This window comes from Daucus carota, chromosome 6, assembly GCF_001625215.2.
Source record: "Daucus carota subsp. sativus chromosome 6, DH1 v3.0, whole genome shotgun sequence".
In the NCBI taxonomy this organism is placed as follows: domain Eukaryota; kingdom Viridiplantae; phylum Streptophyta; class Magnoliopsida; order Apiales; family Apiaceae; genus Daucus; species Daucus carota.
In genome coordinates, this window is record NC_030386.2 from 8,161,957 (window position 1) to 8,188,388 (window position 26,432).

The 26,432-nt window shown below is 35.7% G+C and overlaps 2 protein-coding genes across 2 annotated transcripts; one reads left to right on the top strand and one right to left on the bottom strand.

Moving 5' to 3' along the window:
- Window positions 1-10,231: 10,231 nt before the first annotated feature.
- Window positions 10,232-11,915, top strand: LOC108227626 (probable polyamine transporter At1g31830). Its single transcript, XM_017402870.2, has one exon. The coding sequence runs from the start codon at window positions 10,360-10,362 to the stop codon at window positions 11,767-11,769; it is 1,410 nt and encodes a 469-aa protein (XP_017258359.1). The 5' UTR covers window positions 10,232-10,359; the 3' UTR covers window positions 11,770-11,915.
- A 497-nt stretch (window positions 11,916-12,412) lies between these two features.
- LOC108227625 (V-type proton ATPase subunit B2) lies at window positions 12,413-18,219 on the bottom strand. The gene is made up of 15 exons (XM_064079347.1): window positions 18,033-18,219; window positions 17,062-17,122; window positions 16,863-16,918; window positions 16,665-16,763; window positions 15,834-15,893; window positions 15,392-15,503; window positions 15,092-15,300; window positions 14,706-14,834; window positions 14,448-14,585; window positions 14,158-14,308; window positions 13,991-14,073; window positions 13,557-13,604; window positions 13,394-13,447; window positions 13,197-13,280; window positions 12,413-13,103 (listed from the first exon to the last, which is right to left on the bottom strand). Exons 2-15 carry the CDS (start codon window positions 17,114-17,116, stop codon window positions 12,918-12,920), a joined length of 1,464 nt encoding a protein of 487 aa, XP_063935417.1. The 5' UTR covers window positions 17,117-17,122; window positions 18,033-18,219; the 3' UTR covers window positions 12,413-12,917.
- Window positions 18,220-26,432: the final 8,213 nt, after the last annotated feature.

Consider the following 26,432-nt stretch of genomic DNA (forward strand, 5'->3'; position numbering starts at 1 on the left):
AAGGTACTAGGATGCCCTGATAAGGCCCGATAGGAATCTGATCTAGATGGGCTGCTAATGTTGGGCTGTGATCCCTGATGAAGGCCCTATCCACAGCCTGATGCACATGATAAGGGATAGGAGACATGATGCCCGAGGGGTAGGCAGGTGATGGAACAGGTGGTGGCACTGGTGGTCTGGCAGCAAAAGGACCACAACCGGGTGGAAAGTCACGAACAGCATATATTGTCCTACGGACCACACGGGGTCGACTACTCGAGTCTGCCTTATAACCAGAAGAACGATTTCCCCTAGCAGGGGGATACTCTGTAATAACATAAAGTGTCCCCTTTGAAATGGAATCATCGTGGCTAGACTCGTTACCCTGAGAGGCTGAATGGTGCGGTGCCTCCGAATCACTAGAAATCTCTATGGGAGTCTGTCAAATATCACAAACTGACATATCAAGGTTGATTCTAGTAGCAATAATAGGTTCCAGGGTAACCTCCTCTGAAACCCTCGATTAGACTCCAGACTTGCTACTCTATATGAGTTGCCAACTCACACTTGAACAACTATTCTAATGACTCGTGACTCTATACCTAACCTAAATCAGGGACTTAAACCTGTAGCTCTGATACCAAATGTGACGACCTCAACCCTGGGGTAAGAGTTGACTACACTCCAGACTTGCTACTAGAATCAACCTTGATATGTCAGTTTGTGATCTTTGGCAGACTCCCATAGAGATTTCTAGTGATTCGGAGGCACCGCACTATTTAGCCTTCCAGGGTAACGAGTCTAGCCCCGATGATTCTATTCAGAAGGGACACTTTATGTTACTGCATAGTATGCCCTGCTAGGGGAGATCGTTCTTCTGGTTATGAGGCAGAGTCGAGTAGTCGACCCCGTGTGGTCCGTAGGACAGTATATGTTGTTCGTGACTTTCCACCCGGTTGTGGTACTTTTGCTGCCAGACCACCAGTGCCACCACCTGTTCCATCACCTGCCTATCACTCGGGTATCATGTCTCCTATCCCTTATCATGTACATCAGGCTGTGGAAAGGGCCTTCATCAGGGATCACAGCCCAGCATTAGCAGCCCATCTAGATCAGATTCCTATTGGGCCTTAACAGGGCATCTCAACACCCTCCCTAGATATCCAGGCTCGGGTTAGAGCATTGCCTCAGACTGCCATAGCGAGAGCCAGACAGGTGGAGCCTTATGCTAGTCTGGTAGCTAGGGCGGTGCATTATTAGCACTTAGTGGATTAGTTGGTTTTCGAGCTGGGAGTCATTGGAGGCAATGACAATGATGGTTTCTTTTCAGTTGTATGCTGTAGTAGTAGTAATTTTGTTGTATATTTGGATAGTGGTAGTGTATTGTAGTAGTTGTATTGTTCTTGTACCATATTCCTTCTAGCATGTATTGGGTAATGTACTGTTGTTGTATCAGATCTCTTTCAACTTTGTATCTGGATATTGCATGGTTGTTGTAATATATTCCGTTTAGTGTTGTATCATTTTTATTTTTGTACTGTTGTTCTTGTTGTTGTTATCATTGTTATTGTTATTTTAGTGTTGTTATTGTTGACGATATTGTTAGTTTGGCTATTCATTCTAGTCAGATCCCAACAGGTATAAATATTTATAAATTTTCAATAAAAATGAATCTTTTTTTCTTATAAAATGTTATAGAAAATGCCGCCTAAGAAAACAAACCATTCAGATTCCTCTGGTAATGAATCTGTTGGGGGTTCTGCTATGAATGATGTGCTAGATATGTTGCGCCAACAATCTGTTCAAATGGCTCAGCAGCAGCAACAATTTCAACAACAGCAACTTCAATACCAACAGCAGCAACAACAACAACAACAGTTGATACAACAGCAACAACAGCAAATCCAGCAGCAACGGCTGCAAATGCAACAAAAGTCCTAACAAAATGTGCCAAATCAGACTACTAGTTTCAAAACCTTTCAGTTAGTGAAACCCCCAGAGTTTAAAGGTGAGATGGATCCCGTAGCTGCAAGTCTGTGGCTTAAGGAATTGGAGAAAGCCTTCACTTTGACTCAGGTAAGTGATGAGCTTAAAACCGAGTATGCTAGCTATCTCCTAAAGAACGAAGCTAATTATTGGTGGGAGTCCACTCGGGCATTGGAAGGAGATGGTCCTGTTGCATGGCCTAGATTTACGGAGTTGTTTTTGAGTAAGTATTTCCCGTGTAGTTTAGAAAATCAGATGGAAATTGAATTTTTGGAGTTGAAACAAGGCGAAAAGAGTGTGACATAGTATGAGAATAAGTTCACAGAACTTGCCCGCTTAGTGCCAGTGTATGTAAGCTCAGAGTCTCAGAAAGCAAAAAGGTTTCAGCAAGGGTTGAAGCCTGAGATTAGGAGACAGGAGTGGAGTTGTAGCTTTACAACTCACCACATATACCTCGGTGGTTCAGGCTGCTTTAGTTATTGAAAGTGAACAGAAGTTGGCCGCCAAAGAGAAAGGCGACAAAAAGAGGAAAATCGATAATGTGAGGATAAATCTGAATCAGGTTGACCCAGCCAAAGGTTTCAAGGGAGAATTGGAAGGCATAGGAACTAGGGATTCCATAGACAGAACCTTCCCCCCAGCTTGACCCAGTACTACTTCAGTTGGTTCCAGCCAAAGTAGGTTCTTGAAAAGCCCGATTGCAAATTGTAAACAATATGGAAGGAGGCATGGTGGACTGTGTAAGTCGGGTGTGGACTGCTTCATGTGCGGGCATAAGGGTCATTACGCGACAGAATGCAGGGCAGAGAATCCAGGAATAACCTGCCATAAATGTGGAAAGGTGGGTCATGTGGCCAATAATTGTAGAAGCAATATCCAAACTAGTGTTGGAGGCAGCTCGTCTCAGGGACCAGATAATAGTACTGCGAGGGCCAGAACTTTTAAGATGACCAAGAAGTCTACCCCTCAGGATTGTGATGTAGTTGCAGGTACGCTCTCTCTTACTTTCGTACCTATTAAAGTTTTGTTTGATTCTGGAGCTTCTAAGTCATTTATATCCAAGGGTTGTGTAAGTAGAATGGATGTAATGTTGGAAAAATTACCTGAGTCTTTAACCATAAAAGTGGCCAATCAGGGTAAGGTCTCAGTAAGCCAGTTCTGCCCTAAGTGTCAACTAGAAATCTTAGGCCATTCCTTTCGAGTTTATTTGATACCCTTTGGGTTTGGAGAATTTGATGTGATCTTAGGAATGGATTGGTTGTCTCTACATAAAGTAAAGATTGATTGCAAGAAATTGAAGATAATTTCCAGGACTACCACCGGATCGAGAAATAGTGTTTTTTTATTGATTTGGTGTTTGGAGCTGAGCTAGTATCGAAAGCCCCATATCGTATGGCCCCAATAGAGATGAAAGAATTGGCTAAGCAACTTCAAGAATTATTGGAAAATGAAGTAATTAGACCGAGTGTATCCCCGTGAGGTGCTCCGGTGCTGTTTGTAAAGAAGAAGGATGGTACAATGAGATTATGCATCGATTATAGGGAATTGAATAAGTTGACTATTAAGAACAAGAATCCCTTACCCAGAATTGATTCTTTGTTTGACCAACTAAAGGAGCCTGTTGTTTCTCTAAGATTAATTTGACGTCTGGATACCATTAGTTAAAGATTAAACCTGAAGATATACCAAAGACATCATTTAGAACCAGATATGGACATTATGAGTTTTTGGTGATGTCATTTGGGCTTACAAATGCCCCAGCTGCCTTTATGGATTTGATGAATCAGGTATTCAAGGAGTACTTGGATAAGTTTGTAATTGTTTTTATTGATGATATTTTAATCTATTCAAAGACTGAGGAGGAGCATGCAAAGCATTTGAGAATTTCCTTACAGAGGCTAAAGGAGAAGCAGTTATATGCTAAATTTTAAAAGTGTGAATTCTGGTTGGAAGAGTTTCAATTTTTAGGGCATGTGGTTAGCAAAGATGGTATTAAAGTAGATCCCGCAAAGATTGAAGCTGTATCAAAGTGGGAACAGCCAAAGAATCCAACGGAGATAAGAAGTTTTCTTGGGTTGGCTGGTTATTATTGGAGATTTGTTAAGGATTTTGCCAAGATAGCCACTCCATTGATGAAGCTGACTAGAAAGAACGAGAAATTTACTTGGAATGAGAAATGTGAGGAGAGCTTTCAAGAATTGAAAAAGAGATTAGTAACAGCTCCAGTATTAGCATTTCCAGACGAAGGAGGTAATTTTATAATTTACAGCGATGCTTCTTTGAAGGGTCTAGGTTATGTATTGATGCAGCACGATAAGGTAATTGCGTACGCGTCTAGACAACTAAAACCCCATGAGCAAAAGTACCCAGTTCATGATTTGGAGCTAGCAGCAATTATTTTCGCTTTGAAGTTGTGGAGACATTACCTATACAGAGAATATTCATACAGATCATAAGAGCTTAAAGTATATATTTACTCAGAAAGACTTGAATATGAGACAAAGGAGGTGGTTGGAATTGATTAAGGATTATGACTATTCTATTAACTACCACCCAGGTAAAGCTAACGTAGTGGCAGATGCACTGAGTAGAAAAGAAAGATTAAATATGATGGGAATCGCTAAAGAGCTATCAACAGAATTGGAAAAGTTAAAGATTGAAGTTCAAATTCCAGGAAGTTATAAGGAGAGTTTGTATGAAATTACCTTTCAGACAGAATTATTGGAAAAGATTAAGAGATGTCAAGAAGAAATCATGGATCAAGCCTCAGATAGTTTGACTGGAGAAGAAATTGGCACCCGGAAAGACAGTAGGGGTATACTCAGATTTTCTTCCAGAATTTGGATTCCAAACGTACCTGAGTTGAAGAGTGAAATTCTACAAGAGGCTCATAGTTCTAGATTCTCAATTCATCCAGGAAGTACTAAGATGGATCAAGATTTCAAGAAAAACTACTGGTCGCCAGGAATGAAGAAAGAAATAGCAGAATGGGTCAGTAAATGTCTAACCTATAAGAAAGTGAAAGCGGAGCATCAAAGACCAAGTGGATTGTTAAAACCTTTAGAGATTCCACAATGGAAATGGGAGGAGATTGCAATGGATTTTGTAGTTGGTCTACCTAGAACCGATCAAACCACAATGCTATTTAGGTAATTATCGATAAATTAACTAAGTCCGCACATTTTCTTCCTATCAATGAAAGATATTCCCCAAAAAAGTTAGTTAAGTTATATCTAGATGAGATTGTAACTAAGCATGGAGTTCCTTTAGCAATTGTGTCTGATCGAGATCCAAGATTTAATTCGAGATTTTGTTCTAAGTTTCAAGAGTGCTTAAGAACCAAGTTGAAGATGAGTACGGCCCACCATCCTCAGAAAGACGGGAAAAGTGAAAGGACAATTCAGACTATAGAGGATATGTTAAGGAGTTTGTGTGTTGAATTTTAAAGGAAACTGGGATGATCACTTACCATTAATAGAATTTTCTTACAATAATAGCTACCATGCCAGTATTGGAATGCCACCTTATGAGGCACTATATGGTCGTAAGTGTCGATCCCCTCTCTGCTGGGAAGAAGTAGGTGAAAGTAAGTTATTAGGTCCTGATCTAGTACAACAAACCAAAGAAGTAGTATTGTTAATTCAGAAAAGGCTAGAAGCAGCTTAGGACAGACAGAGAAAGTACGCAGATGAGCATCGAAGAGATATGGATATAGAAGTCAGATCAGTAGTATTACTTAAGGTCTCGCCATGGAAAGGATTGGTTAGATTTGGTAAAAAGGGTAAGTTGAGTCCTAGGTATATTGGACTATTCGAAGTCTTAAGAAGGGTGGGTAATGTCGCTTATGAGTTAGCCTTACCGCCTCAGTTTCAATATATTCATAATGTCTTTCATGTATCTATGCTGAAGCCATATATTCCTGGTTCAAACCAAGTCATTGAGTATGAACCATTCGAGATTCAGCCAGACGACTTATATAGAACAACCAATTTAGATTCTAGATCACAAGGAGCTAGTTTTTAGGAATAAGACTACTCCGATAGTAAGAGTACTTTGGAGGAATCCCCGTGTAAAAGAGTCTACCTGGGAACTAGAATCAGAAATGTACTTGTTCAATTAGTTCATATTCTGAAGGCAGAATCTTTTTAAGGGGGAAGGCTATAACGATCTATAATATTGTAATTATTTATGCAAATAAATAAAACTATTAACTGATTATTATGTGCTCAATATTATCTGATTGTGCTATGATTATATTCTCGAGAGTCTGTGTATTTCATTTCTATTTAATTGTTGAGTTGTGTTAGCGATTTCTATTTGTTATGGATTTTATAGTGATTGGATTTTATAAAATTGTGTATTACAAACCGAACCTGATTTGAATTGTGTGAGCCTTATCTGCTTATCTCTACTACTTTATATATTCGAGTCGGGTTGTATTATCGAAAGGGTTAGAGTCTAGCGAGGATATGTCTGGCATAGTGTCTGTTTAACTTAGGATTGTTCGATCCTATAGGTTCCGTTCCATGACGTCAGTTCCCAAGAGCCTAGTCGAGTTTGTTGATAGCATCTGATATCTTTACCTCAGCAAGGCAAGTACCACTAACCATACTCTTTATGGTTCAGATTATATATGAATAAAGTAGAGCAAGAATGCATGTCAAATATCAAATGTTTTACGTTACGTATTCCGCTCTTTTGATAGATAATCACAAGTTACTATAATTAATATTTTGAACGGATGTCCAAGTATCCGTTGTGAAAGACAATCTTTGTGACCTCATACACTCTTTTAGTTTCAAAGCCTCTTCTTTATAGATGCTTATACAATCTCTAGCAACCGTCCATCTAGATGGCATTTTAAACAATGGTTGTGCTTCATTCATTAGCTCAACAAACCCCTCATGTTGCACAATACTAAAGGACATGTTATCTTTAATACACATCATTGCAACTTTTTTTCTTAATCTTTCTTGATTAAATGTATGAGCTTGAATATTGTGACTTTTCCCAACTTTCTCACTTTCTTCTTTGGACAATTTTGAAAAGTTCAATATGTTTTGCTTCTTATTTAAGTTGACTCGTAAAGGAGATCGAGGACAACTACGTTTTAAATGACCCATAATAGAAAACGTACCATTTCACGAGTGTTACAAGAGACTATGACCTTGCAATACATACATCTAGCCTTCTCCATGCCCTCTTCACAATTTGGCAGCGTCTTGAAATGTGCCCATGCCGGCGAAGTTAGTTTCTTCTCCTTTTTCTGCACTTTATCACTATCTAGATTTATAAGGTCCTGGAAATTAACAATTGAAATGCCAATTTCAGGATAAAACATACGTATGCAAACACTAAATTAAGTAAATCTCACTGAATTAGATCACCTCTTTAGTAGCTTCTGGACCTTTCCCGCTGTTGGGTTGAATATCTTCAACTGGTTCAGTATGTTCCATTACTCTGCTTCAACAGCTCTCGGCTCTCAGGCTCTTCTTTGCGACTCTGTCTCACTGTTTGTGTGTAACTGTGTAATGTGTATAACATAAGAACGATCGTAACTTGACCTAACTCCTAAAAGAACCAAAATAAAGAGCCCAAAAAATAGGTGGACTAGCCTAAATAAATTAACCAAGCAGTGGGCAAACACAGTAGCCAGTAGGCAGTGTACAAAGTTTAAATCGCATATCTAATTAGATATTTATGATACATATGATTTTAATATTTAATTTAAATATATAAAATAAATAATTAAATAAATATATATATATTATTGCGGTTCGGTTCGGTTTGTATTCGGTTTTAAAATTGTCGAAACCAAAACCAAAACCAAAGTATCGGTGCGGTTTTTATTCGGTTCGATTTTTATTCGGTGCGGTTCTATTTGGTGCGGTTTCGTACGGTTTTTGCGATTTTCGGTTCGATTTCGGTTTCGGTTTTCGGTTCGGTTTCCGCTCATCCCTAGCAACCGGGGAATACGTAACGTAAAACATTTAATATTTGACATGCATACTTGCTCTACTTTATTCATATATAATCTGAACCATAAAGAGTATGGTCAGTGGTACTTGCCTCGCTGAGGTAAAGATATCAGATGCTATCAACAAACTCGACTAGACTCTCGGGAACTGACATCCATGAACGGAACCTACAGGATCGAACAATCCTAAGTTAGACAGTCATTATGCCAGACATATCCTCTCTACACTCTAACCCTTTCGATAATACAAACCGACTCAAATATATAAAATAGTACAGATAAGCAGATACGGCTCACACAATTCAAATCAGGTTCGGTTTATATTTCAAAACATACGATCCACTAATAGTACGAAAAAATAAGGTTATAATACTTTTCGTGAAATATTACACCAAGTCACATAAATATTATTTATAGACTCGATTGATAGTTCGATAATTACAGGAGAGGTTCCCATATATTTTAAATCTAATTTCATTTGAATATCGAGCAGCACCTCCTCTATTTATCGGACTATCAATCGATATTATATCAACACAACAAATCCCAACAAACCTGTAGTCAACCCGAACAACTTAATTTATAACTACTAACTAAATAATCAATCAAACGGACCAACAACCAAAAAAATAAATAAAAAGCGTATCGGAAATCATTTTCAAGACTCGAGCCACCCGAACAAATTATACAGCTACGTAACTAATACCCGGCTGACTCGACCCCACATACTCACACCAGGAGAACACATACAAAAGTAACAAAACGCACACAGACCTCACTTAACACACTCACACGAACACACACTCTGCACAAAACACACGCACACACTTTTCACTTAACACTCTCACACCAGACCACATACTCGCACACACACAACACCATCGCGCACAGACACACTCCTGGCACACACGCACAGCCGCACACACTGATACACACACGAAAAACACACATATAGATACACACTTACTGCTGCAAAACAGGGAAAGCGGGAAAAGACGAACAGAGGTGGAGAGATTGGGGAGAAGAGGGCGGTGGCCGGAAACGCAGCAGCGCGAGGAGAGAAAAAGGAAGGGTGAGAGACGAGGGGTCGGAGAGATTAGAGGGAGAGGCGGGAGAGATGTGAAGGTGAGAGAGATGGTGAGCGAGAGAGAAAGAAAGAGAGAGAGAGAGATGAGGTCGAGAGAGATTGATATGTTTGGCGAAAAAGAAAATGAGTTGAACTGATTAAAACCGGAGAGGCTGCCACGTTTTACAAAATAAGCCACGTACTCTCTTTTGGGGCCGGTTCCGGACTGAAATTATAATAATTAACGAACAACTAACGGGTGAAAATGGCCCGGAAAAATATCAAAACAATTTTAAAAATCTTAAAATGATTAAAAACTAATAAAATATGATTTTCATGATTTTTGAATATTTTTGAAATTAATAGAAATACCCCACTCTAATCTACACAGAAAATCATTTAGAACTGAATAATTAACGAAACATCAATTTAAGAATTTTTTAGATCTCTAAAAATATTTAATGAAATTATAGAGCCATAAAAATAATTTTACAGACAATACATAATTTTATAAAGTCCAATCACTATAAAATCCATAACAAATAGAAATCGATAACACAGCTCAACAATTAAATAGAAATGAAATACACTGACTCTCATGAATATAATCAGAGCACAACCAGATAATATTGAGCACATAATAATCAGATAATAATGTTATTTATTTGCATAAATAATTACAATATTACAGATCGTTATATTATTTTTATTATTATTTTTATTATTATTTTTATAAATAAAATATAATATTTTATTATAGTAATAGATGATGTGAAATCTTGTTACAAGTTTATAGAGGTTGGTTAACTATAGCGAACGACTAAAGTTATAAACAATAGAGATGTCTCACTGGAGTTGAATTTTTTTACATAATCTATATAATGTTTATTTATTATATGTATTAATTAATTTTAGTTAAAAGTTTTACTGGGTTAATTATACTTTTTGAAAAAATTATTTGCGAGATTTTATTATAATGAAAATTATAGGTTGTACTTATGCTTGGTATAGGATAGGCGAATTAAGTGTCTTAGGTAGACACCATGCTACAATGAAATCTAAGCCGAGTTGTCCTTATACTTGTATAACATTATGTGCATCGTAGAAATCAATGATGTGCTACAATTGTGTAACTTGTTTGTATGCTATTTGTTGCTCTACAAGTATATTCGATCGGCTGCCTGTGTCTCAGGCTTTAAATGTATTATCTTGGTTAATGGAAATGAACACAGTTGACACTGATAATGTTGGCTATTTGGAAATGAATATTTATTGACCTGATCGCCTGTAGTTAGATATTATAACTGTTTGCAGAAATTGGGAGCTTAAAATTCTAACAAAGCATTTCCAAATGGAAGAAAACAATGCTGAGTATACAGCTTTGGGACATGGCTTGCCTCCAGGTTCATATACTCGCGATAAAATTTCACTGCTACCTCTGGTATTTCTCATATTCTATGAGGTTTCCGGGGGGCCTTTTGGCGTAGAAGACAGTGTCCGAGCTGCGGGTCCTCTACTAGCCCTTGTTGGCTTCCTGGCATTCCCACTGGTATGGAGTGTCCCGGAAGCACTATTGACAGCGGAATTGGGAACCATGTTCCCAGAGAATGGAGGTTTTGTGGTTTGGGTTTCTTCGGCTTTGGGACCTTACTGGGGATTTCAGCTTGGTTGGCTGAAGTGGCTGAGCGGAGTCATTGACAATGCACTTTACCCTGTTTTGTTCCTGGACTATCTGAAATCAGGAATTCCTGCTCTAGAAAGCGGATTGCCTAGGGCGGTGGCAGTCCTTGCTTTTGTGGTTCTCCTCACTTATTTGAACTACAGAGGCTTAAGCATCGTGGGGTGGGCTGCGATAGCCCTGGGGGTATTCTCAATCCTCCCTTTTGTGCTTATGGGACTTATTTCGATTCCAAGGTTGCAGCCTAAAAGATGGTTTGTGGTTGACTTGCAAAGAGTTGATTGGAGTTTATACCTGAACACTCTCTTTTGGAACTTGAACTACTGGGACTCGATCAGTACCTTAGCCGGAGAGGTTGAGAATCCTGGCCAAACTCTTCCAAGATCTCTCTTTTATGCTGTCATTCTTGTTGTTTTTGGGTATGTTTTCCCACTTCTAATTGGTACAGGTGCTGTCCCACTTAATCAGGAGCTCTGGACTGATGGTTATTTCTCAGATATTGCTAAATTTCTAGGAGGGGTATGGTTAAGAACGTGGGTGCAAGGAGCATCTGCTATGTCAAATGTGGGCATGTTTGTGGCCGAGATGAGCAGCGACTCCTTTCAGCTCTTAGGGATGGCTGAACGAGGAATGCTTCCCGAGTTTTTTGGCAAGAGGTCTCGCTATGGAACACCGATCATCGGTATCCTGTCCTCTGCATCTGGTGTTATATTTCTGTCAGCATTGAGCTTTCAGGAGATTGTAGCTGCAGAAAACTTCTTGTACTGTTTTGGAATGCTTGTGGAGTTTGTGGCATTCATGAAGCTGAGAGTAAACTATCCAGCAGCGACTCGGCCTTACAAGGTACCATTAGGTACGACTGGAGCGATCTTGATGTTCATTCCTCCAACCTTGCTAATTTTTGTAGTTTTAGCTGTGGCTCCTCTGAAGGTGATGATGATTAGCCTTTCAGCTCTCGTGATTGGGCTAGTCTTGCAGCCTTGTTTCATTTACTCGGAGAGAAAAGGATGGTTAACATTCTCCAGAAGTCCTGACCTTCTGGATCTCCATGATGCTAACTTTGATTTTTCTAGACCTTCATGACAAATCCATATCCTAAGAGTGCAAATGTGCATGGCATGTCAGTTTAAGCTTTAAAGACTACTCTCGTTGGAATAGTGGTTTTTCCAGACTTAAATCCTTGTTTTAACAAATAAGACCGAACATGCCGAATTTGATATAGAAAACTGTTGGCCAACACAAGTAAACAATGCGTGTCGAAAACCAAACCTTGCAATGAAGAGAAAGCAAGTCCAACAATGTGCAACTGCATCAAAATTAAAAGATCAAAGAATCTGTGTAACTTTAACAACCCTGTATTCATTCCTAACCAGTAAATGGGAAATACTGAGAACCAAAAATATAAGAAGTATAAAATAATAAGAATCAAGAATATATAAAAAAACGAGGATTATAAACTTTTGTTCCAGAATATGAAATAGGCGGGTGACCAAAAACTACCTAAAAATAGGAAATGAGTAACGATTTTAAAAAATGTCCAAGGGATTCGGAACGCCCATTCCTATAATAAAGCTTAGAACTCATTCTATGCTTTAACTTAAGAACACATTTAGAGAATCAGTTGGCAATCCCCATAATATCTTTTACATCACATGGCTAGATACCAAATGAGATAAAAACAAATAATTAGCTTGATTAAGTGTAAACTTTTGCAGCCAAATATCTGTTTCATCTTAACTAGCAAAATGGTAGGATATAATGATATATAATACATACTTCAATACATGAAGTCTGGTCTGACATCATCGTCAAATATACTAAATTTTACATTAAAAAATTTATTACCTAAATAAATACCCCAAAAATTAAGCTTCACACAAAAAGAAATAATTAATAGAACAAGCACCATAAACACGACTGCTAGGATCCAGAGGACCTAATGTTTCTCATACCATAACCCATATCCGCCAGCAAACAAAGAAACTGCAGGCATGTAGCTATATAAAATTACTGTACTTAAAATTTGAACGGTTTCTCATTGAAAAGAATTGATGTCTCTTAACTATTGAGGTGCTGAGGCTATGGGGAACTCAGCGAGAACAAGATCTCTTTATTATTGGAGCTGAATATAGGAGAATGAACCTAAGAAGCAAAGCCACAGAATACGTGAACACAAAACTCAAGCCCAGGGATTCAACATACGGATAGGTACAAAAGATTTATTTCTGACATCAGTTAGCTACATCTCGACTGTAGAACTGATCAAGTGTCTTTGCTGGTATACGATGGAGAAGCTCTCGCGGAAAAATTCTCAATAATGTCCATGCTAAATCAAGTGACTGGAAGATGTTACGAGTATCATATGCTCCTTGAGCAACAAACTTCCTTTCAAATTTGTCCAAGAACTCCAAGTACAACTGTTAAAAAAATACCATATAAGTTCTAAAAGTAAGTACTTGTACACAAAATAGGTATTAAGAGTATATATCAGAAAAGTATGAGTCACAGACCAGATCCTCAGAAGACAAAGCTTCTTCTCCAACCACAGCTTTCATTGCCTGAACATCTTTGCCAATAGCATAGTTTGCATATAGCTGATGACAACATAAAACAAAATAAGTACATGGTAATAAGATTGACTTGTATAATCAATCGACAAGAGGATAGTCATTGTAGTCAAGTTCTCTGCTATCATGTTCAGCTATACCTGGTTAGACACATCAGAATGATCCCTGCGGGTCATGCCCTCGCCAATGGCACTCTGCAATATTCAGATGGCATTAGTTCAAGGAGGCTCTCACATCATACACTAGACATGAAGTTTGCATTTATGTTCCGTATCAACTAAGCAGTAGCGCCATAAGACTTACCTTCATCAACCTAGACAAGGACGGAAGCACATTTATTGGGGGATATATCTGTCAATTAAACAGAAAAAACACAATTAGACAAGAAAGGTCGGTAACAGTTTATCTTTAAAAAAATACATAAAGTTCAGTATCTAAATATTATGACAATTGTAAAACATGCATCAAAGTAACATCTTCATAGTGGGGCATAGTATAGCATAAAATATTGGACTGAAGTGATGTCAATTACATTGCAAGAGCCGCCTTACAGGCTTTTAGCTTCTATACCATATAATACTAGAAATTAGTTGTATCACAGATATACATGGCGCAAACTGTGGGTCTTAACAACCTAACATGCCATCAACAATTTAGTTTAATATAAAACTTGTTTTCTCCGGCCACAGAACCCAAAGACTTCGCCCAAACTACATAATTAAAAATGTTAGTCGCACCTGTCGGTTTTGGAGTTGTCTGTCAATGTATATCTGACCCTCAGTAATATAACCAGTAAGATCCGGAGTGGGATGAGTAATATCTGAGTTAAAAATCAAGTCAAGCTATATAAGCTGCACGGCAAAAAGCTAAAATAAGTATTACACAAGCTAATTATAATATTTACCATCATTTGGCATAGTTAGAATTGGAATCTGCGTGATGGATCCCTTTCGGCCTTCAATTCGCCCAGCACGTTCATAAATGGTAGCAAGATCAGTATACATATAACCAGGGTAACCACGTCTTCCCGGAACTTCCTCCCGGGCAGCAGAAACCTGAGTATAAATAAAATACAATCAAGTACAAATGTTGACCTCTTTATAAGTTTGTGCACAGATACATGCAATTATAACTTTTTCAACTCTTTTTACAGTAGTAACTATTGATAGTACTGATGAGGATGAGATTTAATACCTCACGAAGAGCGTCGGCATATGAGCTCATATCCGTTAAAATGACAAGAACGTGCTTCCCGCATTCATATGCTAGGTATTCCGCGGTGGTTAAAGCAATTCGAGGCGTAATAATACGTTCGATAGTAGGATCATTAGCCTGTAAATAGAGCACACAATATTTAGGGTTTCAAGCTACTTCTCACCCAAATCTATAAAAGAAATCATGGACCCATGTAGACACACAAACAATAATATAGTAAAAAATTGAATGCTATACCAAGTTCAGAAAAAGGGTGACTCTTTCCATCGAACCATTTTCCTCAAAATCACGTTTGAAAAACTGGGCAGTCTCCATGTTGACCCCCATGGCAGCAAACACTATGGCAAAATTATCATCCTCTCCATCCTGTAAAATCATAGAGCACCATATTTGTTGTAAGAAAGTACATACTACCAAGGTACTGCCAGTGCTAGCTATAATATGATTCCCAAACCTTAAAGGAGGTTTATGTAACAAGGTCCTAATATATACATTCATGTATTATAAGTAGAAGCTATTCATAATCATATAACAAAATTAGGTTGAACACATTTTACCAAAACAAGAGCTCAAAAACTTTTAGAAGCACGTTGCTAACTTCAAAGTACTAATATAATAGTTACCTCCAACAGATTCTCGGTTTTCTCCAACCGCTTGACCAGACCAGCCTGACGGCATATCTGAGCCGCAATTTCATTATGTGGAAGACCTGCAGCAGAAAAAAGAGGAATTTTCTGCCCTCTAGCAATGGAATTCATGACATCAATTGTTGAGATCCCAGTCTGAATCATCTCCTCGGGATATGTTCTCTCACTAGGATTAATAGAACTTCCTAGAGCACACAAGTGTTGAACATGAGACTCAATTAAATGAAGATAAGATTATTTGTAGCTTTAAAGCAGCTAGGGTAATAAAACTCTAACCAGAAATATCCAAATAAGCCTCAGGTAGAATTGGAGGACCGTTATCAATTGGTTTCCCGGAACCGTTAAATATGCGCCCAAGCATATCCAATGAGACGGGAGTTTTCAGGACCTGTTACAAAAAATATCATTCTCTTTCTCAAAAGGTAAAATCAATGCCCAAGAGAAGTTTAGCAAGTACAGCCATGTATGAAGGTTTTGACAAGTTATAAAGTCATACTGGAATAAATATATTTATACATTACACAGAATCTACAGGGAAATGAATCGCTTCTTTCTGGAGCATATATTAGTCTCTCTAGTGAGATTATTTATAAACACTAAACACCTACTGGCAAGAAGAATTTAAGATTTGTACATCCCCTTCAGGTCATAAAGCGAGACAACAAGACTCAACCTTCTGCGCAGTCAGTATCACATGAAAGCATTTAAGTAACTTTACCTCTCCTGTAAATTGCACAGTTGTGTATTTGTTGTCAATTCCAGATGTTCCTTCAAATACCTATAGAAGAATAAATCAAACAACAAACAGCAAAGTCAGTTTAATGTGTCTACTTTATAGCTAATAAAATGTCAGGGTCATTGGACTGCAGGAACCATTTGTGCCATGTGCTATGACCATCAGTCAACTAAAAACACCAAGCAGTTCCACCATACGACACATTGGAAACATATGCAGTCCTAAATGTTGTTTTAATCAGTATTGCCAATGTTGGTGAGTTGACCATGATTATCGAATGAGGTATATTCCACCGTCAGCACAATTATACCAATGTGAAGTTGACCATATTATAAAGTGTTTTAAATGTCCACTCAAGTACTAGTTTAGTCCTCGTAGACATTCTGGTGGTAAAATCAAAACAATCTAAAGCATTTAAGAGGAGGTTGAGCCTATAGATGACCTTTTAAGAACCCTCCAGAAAGAAGTTTTGTCCAAGACTTTTCATAGCTTAATTGTTGACACGGCAATCTAAAGCGGTTAAGGTGAAATTCTCACATGAAAGTATTATGATTTTATGAAGAGTTAAATACAAATACATTAGTGTCGTGAATCAACTATAGTTCAAATGCTTCTGATGTGCAAAATGGTATCAAAATATCAGTGGACATTAAATACTCGCTAGGAATTAAAGAAATAAACTAAGAAAAGAAATTGTTCCACCAAATTTGTTACAGTTACCCAGTGGACTACTGAGAAACTTTTTAAAGTCGGGCAGTGAAATTTTGGGGACAATGAGATCGAAAAAAAATCTATATGACACTGCTGTATTACCTGAACAACAGCTTTCTCCCCATCGACCTCTAAAACTTGACCTCGTCGAGTTGTTCCATCCCCTAATCGAATGTTCACAATCTCTTGAAACTTAGGTCCCTGGATCAAAATAAGAAATGCCATATTACATAAATAATACATGCAAATGCACACGAGTAATAAGGATATAACCAAGTGATGCAAAAGCAACAGCCCCACCTTAACTTTATCAAGGATAACCAGTGGTCCAGCAACACCCGAGACCGTCCTATATTCTGTGCATACATATAAGTTGATCAGATTCATAATATAATTTGCAGCCACAAACAAGGAAAGTAATTTTTAATGCTTCTTATCAATATTTGTCAGAGTCACGGTAGAATATATGAAACAAAACTAAGATCGGGATTATTCTTACCCATGCCAATCTCAAGCGTCCCATCGTCCATGTCGAAATTGTTTTCAGCACCCATACTTGTCTAAATAGATTAAAGAAATTTGTGAGAAAACTGTAAATGTAAAGATATATCAACAACACCCTAAACTGTGTCTGAATTCCAAATAAATATTAGACACATTACCTACAATATGCACTCAATAAAATTTGAGCCCTTATACAAACCACTAAGAATTTAGGGTACAAATTTTTTATCTGTTTATGATTAACCAAATAGTAAAACCATTTAGGTAGGTAGCTAAAAGTGAGGCACAAAATGGATTAACAAAAACAAAATGGAAGTCACCCTGCAAATAGTTGTTTAATTTGATCCTGGTCTATTGTCAATTACTGTACAATTAGTCGAAGAGGGAACAAAAGGATCCACTAAGAGAGGAGGGAACAAGACCATAATTCTAGCTCTTCTTGTTTGAAAGTTTGACCTATTACAGAAAATCTCTTTACTGAAAGAATCACCCTATTTGCAAGGGCTTAATATCAAGGAGAGCCCGAGCAGTGTCACGGGAGAGTTGGATTTTAATCTCCTCTCCAAATCACCTATCCCAAAAAAAACATGGTCTTTCGTTCCAAACATTTTTCTCTCCAATTGAAAACCTAGAGGAAACATCTCTCTCTCTCTCTCTCTCTCTCTCTCTCTCTCTCTCCATCCCAGATCCTACATATCTATTCCAAAACTATCTAACCAAAGAAGCGATCTCCACCAAACAAACGAATTCAGCTCTAAATCATCATAACTCAATACTTGAAAAATCACAAAGCAAAGCCTATTACACAAACAATTATCAAACCACCACATAGAGTGGTGGGGAGAAGACAATAACAATCACAAATCACTAATTTCAAAAACCATACACATCAAACACATCTGTAACTTTCCCAATTAAATTCAATAAAAATGAAAAATCGAAGAAGGTGTGGCCTCATAAACGTACCTCGTGTTCGATCTGAGAGAGATAGAGAGAAAGGGGGTAATAAAAGGAGATGCAAAAACCAACGAGTACTGAGATCTGAGTGTGTGTGTGGATATATAAAATTAAAATTCAGCTATAAATCGTTTTCGCAATAATTGTAGAGATTGAATATTTATTTATTCCAAATAATAATGAAAATAATAGCAATAGTAGTAAAATAGTTGTCTGATTTTGTTTCGTAGTCACATGTTTCCCACGTCGCACCTCTCTTCTCTCACATGATCTGCCTTGCTGGCGTTTTTCCTTTTTAACTTCTTTTTATTCCTATTATTTATTTATTATTATTATTTTTGACAAATATAACTTATAACCTTATAAATCTTCTCTCACATGATCTGCCTCGCTGGCGTTTTTCCTTTTTAACTTCTTTTTATTCCTATTATTTATTTATTATTATTTTTTTTGACAAATATAACTTATAACCTTATAACCTTATAAATTAGTATCTGTTCTAAAATATTCCCGAGGTGAGCCAAGGTTGAACCAGGACCTAAGACCACAGAGGATAAGCTCTTAACCACTGAGTTATCCAACCGTGCTCATTATTTATTTATTATTATTAATCCATAATAATTAGTTGTAAAATCGATATGTAAAATATCTGTGCTCTCTTTTGTCCTGTTCTGTTTTGCATCTTCCTGCCACTTTCCTCATACGTCCTTTTTTGTATTCATCTGTTGGAGCATGGTATAAAATTTCGTTCGTGGATCGTAATCATAAGAAAAAATTTAGTAGTATAGAATAATAAAAAATTAGACATTGGGAAGAAATTTTGGTATTGTATTTGTTGATTATCATTAAATCCGTGTTCAAAAATTTTAAAAATATAATTTGAAATGAGTAAAAATCAAACTATAAATTTTACTTCTTTCTAGATATTATATTTTAATATGATTTATTTACTTATGCATGAAATTTAAATGTAAATTTTAAAATAAAGTATTATGAAAAATTATTTTTTGATTGAACTTTTTAATGACAAGGATTAACTATACTATTTTATTTCAAAAAACTAGAATGCTTATATCATATCAATGTGTTTTAACAATTAATTTGAAAATTGGTTGTAAAATTTCATTTGATATATGTTTGCTCTAAACCAAGATCGATTTTCAACCTGATAAAATATATTAGTTGTAAATGCATAGACTATATTGTTAATCGACGAAAGTGTGACATTATATAAGGGTCATCTTTTGATCTCCTCTTTCAATAATTTTGGTTATAAGTGATTTTGCAGGCTTGACATGTTTGAGTAGGGTATCGATTTTTATTGGCTATCCAATAAAAAAGTTGATACTCGAAGAAGTTGCTTTCTTTTGAGTTTGAATGGCTATTATTCTCTGTTGAAAGGCATTTCTTAGTATTATGACATTTTACTTGTAAATGTTTATGATGTAATGTTCGCACATCTAAATCTTTATCAAAACTGCTGATCTGATTCTTGTTCCATTCCACAACCCTTCTAACTAGTAGAAATTTCTACGTAACAAGACGGAAATGCCTTTTTTAAGTAGAATGTCATTGAACTTCAAGTTAATTAAAAACTCAATCCATATATCCATATATACTTAATGCATGCTAGAGAATGCCCTTATATTTACCTTTTTTCTTTACCCGCTAAAAATAAGCGGTTAGAGCGACCTGATTCCCTTTTTTTTTCGTGGCTGCATTCTCTGGGAGGCTATTTTCACGCAATTTGTTACACACTCTTCCACCTGTGATGAATTTCAAATTCAAATTTCGTCTCATCAGCAATTTATCAGAGATCAATCACCGTCGTGCCACACGATTCAATATACACCGATGAAGGATGGCAGTATGCTTTTCTTCGTGGAAATCAATGGACAAGACACCATCCCCGCAATCCAATGCTCCGCAGTCGACAAGTAGGTTAAACTATAACTATACACATTCTTCATTGTCTAGTAGGCTATATTCACGCTGTTTGTTACCCACTCTTCCATCTGTTCTTAATTTTAATTTCAAATCCAGCTTCAATCTGCAGATTATCAGAGATCAATCACACAAGTTAGGCTTCACGGATCACGTTTCTTCTTAGTCATTAATGGACAAGCCACCATCCCCACCATATACTCCTCCCCGGTCGACAAAGAGGTTAAACTGTAACTATATACATGCTTTATGATTTGTGTTTAGGTTAGATTGCCAACTGCGGATACTTGAAAATATAATGATTATATATGTGTTCCATAACCGATAAGTAGTTTATCCGTCATATGGCAGAATGTTTCCTACGCTGTATGATTCTACATATGTCAATTGTATATAAAATAATGGAATCAACTTTTTATTGTAATTTTTATGACTTTTGATACATAACCCATTAAGTGTTTGATGTATTGCAACAAAGACTTGAATTATAATTTTGCTTCTCCATTTTTCTTATCCATATTGTAACATTTGCTCTCTACTCTTTCTCTATACTGTGAATATATGTATCATATGTTCCTTTTCCACTAGGATAGATAGAAAAGATCCCCCATATGACTTGATTTTTTGAGGATAGTGAATTACTTGTTGTTAAGTGGCAAGGTAAGAAAATTGTCTAAATAATTTTCTTTTTGCTGAATTGTTTTCATTTCATTATTTATGATGCTTCAGGTTTAATAGAATGCGGAGATGTTTTCAGGTTTCACACCTAAGATGGAAGGTTGTTGTTGAATGGTTTCATATCTCTATGATAAGAGAATTTGTAGGGGGTTGGCACCTTAAATTCCCCCCCCCCCTCCTCACACACACACGTTCGTTTATCTAAATTATTATTTTTAATCTACAGTTGATGCACAATGACGGGACAAGGCATTTGGTACTTCTATTGAACTCCGTGTTGACGAAAGACAAAGAATCGCCACAAATAGTATAATAGTTGTCAGGTATTTAATGAAATCAATGGTTTTCTTATTTTCTAAATTAAATTTTTAGTTTTCTCATTTTAAATTCTTTTTGGGCAATAAATTCTCACTAGCTTGAATAGAAAAATCTTCATAATTTTTATTTTTTTTATAACTTGCTCAGCCTTGACTATAGTCAACCTATTGTGATCCATCACACAAGAGACATTTGATATGCGGTGAAGCCTGCCTTCATATTTAGACATTTTATCAATCATTTTGTATCTGAGTTCAGAGATCATGTATGAATCGATGATCAAAGTATGAATTAAAGTATATTCAGGTACTAATTCCTCCTCATCGTATTTAAAAGAAGTTATTTTATAGTTGTTGGTGGCACTATTTAAAAACTATTATATCAATGTTGGATGTTGGTTTCAATTGCATTATAAGTGTTTTGTCTAATATTTTTATATTTCTTTTGAATTTTTGATGTAAGATGGAGTTTATATTCATGGCCTTATTTATATACTAGAGCAAAATAAACATGTTGTATAACAGTTTGAGTTTCCAGGCAACTTAATAATTTATTTCATGTTGCATTAGTTTCAAAATTCTTAAAGTATTATACGATATGTATTTGGAAGCTCTGCAGTATACAAAGAGTGAAGGATGTAAAATTTATTGTGAGGGTACATCCCATCTGGCTGCAAGATCAGTCTACAATATCGCGTTGGTTCAACAGCATACCTATAGAGTATTCCAAGCACTTCAATCTGATAGATGTTTTGGCATCAGATGTTTTGGAAGTTTTTTGCTTTGGTTCAGATGATGTGTCTCACTATCCGGATACATATCTATGATGGAGTAATAGTTCCACTTCTTCGAAGTCTTCGAAGGATAACAAAGAAAGAAGCAGATATTATGATCCTTCAAAATATTGGGATTGGCCTCCTTATCTCGATATTTGTCATGCTAGCATCATGCTGGTGAAAAAACAAAGGAGGGCCATGATAGAATATATTTTTATATATATTGTATATGATTTTATTCCCATATTTAATTATATTTTGCACTGATTTGAATATTTATTTAATTGATTTTATTATTTTATTGTAGGAAATAAAGAATTTCAAGTTGAGAAGGATTTGAAGATAAATTAGCTATTTTCGAGCTAATTTCTATTAAAATTCGGATTTATTGAGTTCTACCCAATTTGTACACTGTTTGGGCCATATCTTGAGTTCCAGATGTCGGATTTGGACGTTCTTAACGCGAAGTTCTTGAATTTAGAAGTGGTCCAAGAAGCAAAGTCCAATCAGAAAAGCCCCAAAACTGCTGTGCAAAGTCAGCTACGAATTTTCGATAGAATCCTACTTGATTTTGGATTTCTATTTGTATATTAGTTTTATATATTAAAAGACTTTTTTATTATTAGACATAGGATCAGTTTTATCATTGGAGAATATTAGATTAGGTTAGGGTTAGAGAGACGAAAGGGAGAAGTCTATGACTTTTCTTGATGTGACAACATTGAATGTTACAAGTTTTCTTCTCTAATTTTCATCTCTTTTCTTGTTATTTTAATTATGTCTTTTGATTATTCTAGTTGCTTTAGTTGTTTATTTATTATTGAGTAGTGTGTTCTAGGGCTTAAGGGGAAGCCATGTTTGCACTATGATGTTGGCATGATTTTCACAGTGATTTGATTTGTTGTGTTAATTTTGATTGATATGTTTTAATATTGATTTGTGTAATCGGCCGATATCATGAATTAATTTTAGGCGAATAGGAGTATAATCGAGAGATATACTACTAGAGGCACACATACAATTAGCAGAATTGAATTTGAATGCGAGAGCATCATTGGATTTTTGAGAGCGTTAATACTCGAGAGAGATTAACATTGCTTTAATTATCCGATTAATTGATTTACTAAAAGTGATTATTTGTGTAAGCATGTTTCGAGAGTGTTGATACTTGAGAGAGATTAACAAACTCTAGTTGCATGACCATTGTAATTGCTTTTGCTTTAGAACCAGTCATTGTGTAAGCATGGTGGACCTGATTGCCCTAGGTGTTTAATATATTATTTCCTTGTCTTTTTAGCTAGTGTTAATTAGTTATAATTTAGTTAGTTAAAATATTTCTTATAATCGTTTTGATCCGGAAACAATTGACTATAATTGAATAAAATTGATAGCATTTGTCTCCTTGAGGATACGACCCGCATTTGCTAGTCTGCACTACAACAAACACCGTGAGCTTGCGGTTAGTTATAATTTAATGCATTAGGTCATTGCATTAACAAAGCCAACACTGGAATTTAGCATAAAAAAGAGCAATATCTTCATTGTCAGGCTATTGATTGGTACCTTAGTTGGCACTCCAGGACTTTCAGAGCCAACACTGGTATGAGATGCTTTGAGTTAGTTTGTTTGTGATATTATAAATTTTGTAATGGATATATGTGTCAGAATTAATGTTTAATTTCGTTGAGTTCAGTATATTTGTCCAAACATTAACACAAACTCAACATAATTAATTTTATCAATATGTTAGTATTGATATATATGTTTTGTAGAATGTTTTTTTAGTTAGTTTTGTGGAAGATATAGTTGTAAGAAATATATTTTATTTATAATTTCAAGTTGTAACTGCCATAGCAAAAATTCTGAGCAGTGGTACGAATATTTTTAAAGTATTTGTTTTTTGATGTTGGATATTTTTATGTAAAAATTAATAGTATACGAAATTAAGAAAGTAGACGAGTTCATCGTAGCTGACTAAATTGTTAATTTCTTAATTTATTCTATAAATACGGATACGTTTTTCATAGGTATAACCATAACCGATATTGATAATTGTAAGATATTTTTTTTTCTTTGTTAGGAGTTAAAAAACTTTTTAAGAATAATTTTGCAGTATACAAAGTAAGAATAGTAAACATTGTCTTCATGGCTAAGGAAATTGTGATAGTGAGTATAAACTAATAAGCTAATAATTTTACAAATACGCGAATCATTTTCAGTAGATTTTAATAAAAAAACGAAGTAAGTGTTTTATTAAAAAAATTTAATGGAAGCTCGTGTAGTGCGGGCATAATTCCCTAGTTTGATACAAGACTTCATAGTATATCATGTTCACCATCATCATATTCATCTCACAAACCATGTCATTTTGAGTGGGTTAATATTGCTAGCTATTTAAGTACAAGGGATCATTGTGACTCTCCTTAAATGATGGATAAAAGACTCTAACCACATATTTCACAATCTCGTCATTTATTTTCAAAATAAGGTCATCTAGGACTTTTATCATATTTTCGTCAATATTATCAAACTCGGTTATTTCGATGTGTCAATATTTGCAAGGTTATTATTGTGTTGTCGTCTATTTTAGTTGAGCTCATACACTGTAAAAAATATCAGAAGTAAGACGAATTCAGAGAGGCTTCAATAATATCGGTTATTCTCTCTTTTGAAATATTCGATAATATTTTTATTTTATTTTTTGTCACAAGATACTTTCTCATATAACGAAGAGTACAATAGCCGCGGCCGAGAGTTCTTTTCGTTCAAGAAAGTTTACCATCTAACCCTCGGACATGCAGAGATGACCGAGAATACTAGACAATATAGTTTTAATGTTCGACAAGAAAACACTCATAAGAGGTCCCGATATCATATGTCCTTCCACTCGTGTAACCTGAAAAAATACAATACAAAAAGAACATAATAAGTTCATACCGACAATAAGAACTATCTAAAATGACAGAAGAAAAGGGTCAACAAACTCAAATTAAAACAAAAGGATATGAATATAATATTCATTTCTTATAAAAAGGAAGATAAAAACTAATGTAAATTAAAACATTGAAGAATCTACATCAAAGAGATAATGAGATCTCTTTGGTTAGATACATAATAAAATATAATTACCATCAGAAATAATTGATTGATACGTTAATAAATATTTAAAATTAGAAAATATAATTTAATATTTAAAACATAGCTAAGATATATCTACTCAAATATAATACAAAATCTTAGCAAACAAATGTATCACGATTATAGCTAATTATCATAATCAGCACAACACAAATTTGGTATACGCCAATCTACCAATCAACCAATAATGGCGCAATAATACCTCATTAAGGCACAATAAAATCATCTTTAATGGCCTCCATGAATTATGAAATTCAGGTACAATAATCAATTTATCTTCTAATGAAACACAAACATTCAAATTACAGCATGTAGAGAAAAGTCAAAATCCAAATTTAAACGAATTTAAAAAGAGTCAACTTGCCATTCAAAAAATAAATAAAATTAAGAGAGCTACAATTACTGCTGCTAAAACAAAACAAATCCAAAAATACAAAGCTATTACTATAATCTAAGCAATAAAATTAGTCAATCAAATAATCTAATTTCCCCGCTCGCACTAATTAAGTCATCACCTCCATGACCACCGTCCAAGAACTGCGAACATCCATCATGAACACTAGCGAAAAACCACTAGCGAAAAACAAAGAATCGAAAAAGAGGATATTGAACACATAAAATATAATTGGTCACATAAAACAAGATTAATACACACATATCCAATCTCTTCAAATTCAAACAAAACAGATAGAAGAAGAAATAGGATACAAAACAATCCAAAACAAATTGATTTAAGCACACAATTATACCTCTCATGAAAAAAGAAAAATGAGCCACATGACAATAATATATACCGTAAATTAATAAATAATCACATAATCATAATCATGTAGTTTTATGTATTAGAAAGATCACACCTGATTTTTCTTTTCCTTCTTCCTTGATTCAGCAGCAATCCTTCCATATGAATCTTACAAGGTTTTGAGGTAACGAATTCAAAAATGTTCAAGACAAACCTGTAGGGTGGAAAACCCATGCCCATGACACCAGCAATGTCTAGATCTGCTGCTTTGCTACATCCGAAGAATGCGAAACGCTTCGGAGCAAACAGCGGGGGATTGCCGGTATGCAAACAGCGAATCGGCGATGGCGCGGTGTAACGGCTCTGGCGGTTTCTTGACTGACGACGCTCTCCGATATTATATAGAAACGGACGGGGTTTACAACCCTTTAGGCTTGATATACTCGGATGATTTGGATCCTCCTGGTACATGGACAAAATAAAGGAGAATTTTGTTAAAACTTGTTTGATCATGTTCAAACGTTTTTTCTCTCTTACTTATGGCAATTCATAATACTCGATAATATTTGGTTTGTGTTTATTATCATATATTTTAATGTTATGGAGTACGACTCTTGTGTTATATTTGATGATAACAACTATTTAGATTGGGATTTAGAGACAATTGTAACTAATTAGTGGATATGATTTCTTGCAATATTTATTGATTAAGAAATATTTTGTTTATAAGTGTCAGTGTATATTCTATTTCAATAGTTTTAAATGGATAATTACTCTAGGATTCACCACTAAATGTATGACATAATTTCAATAG

What these genes read in the sequence shown, in the direction of transcription:
- LOC108227625 (XM_064079347.1), bottom strand. Translation starts at nt 17,116, where the DNA reads ATGGGTGCTGAAAACAATTTCGACATGGACGATGGGACGCTTGAGATT. An exon ending in TTATCCTTGATAAAGTTAAG is followed by an intron (nt 16,764 to 16,862) that starts GTGGGGCTGTTG and finishes ATTTTGATCCAG; the next exon opens with GGACCTAAGTTTCAAGAGAT. An exon ending in TCACCCTTTTTCTGAACTTG is followed by an intron (nt 14,586 to 14,705) that starts GTATAGCATTCA and finishes CTCTATTTACAG; the next exon opens with GCTAATGATCCTACTATCGA.
- LOC108227626 (XM_017402870.2), top strand. Translation starts at nt 10,360, where the DNA reads ATGGAAGAAAACAATGCTGAGTATACAGCTTTGGGACATGGCTTGCCT.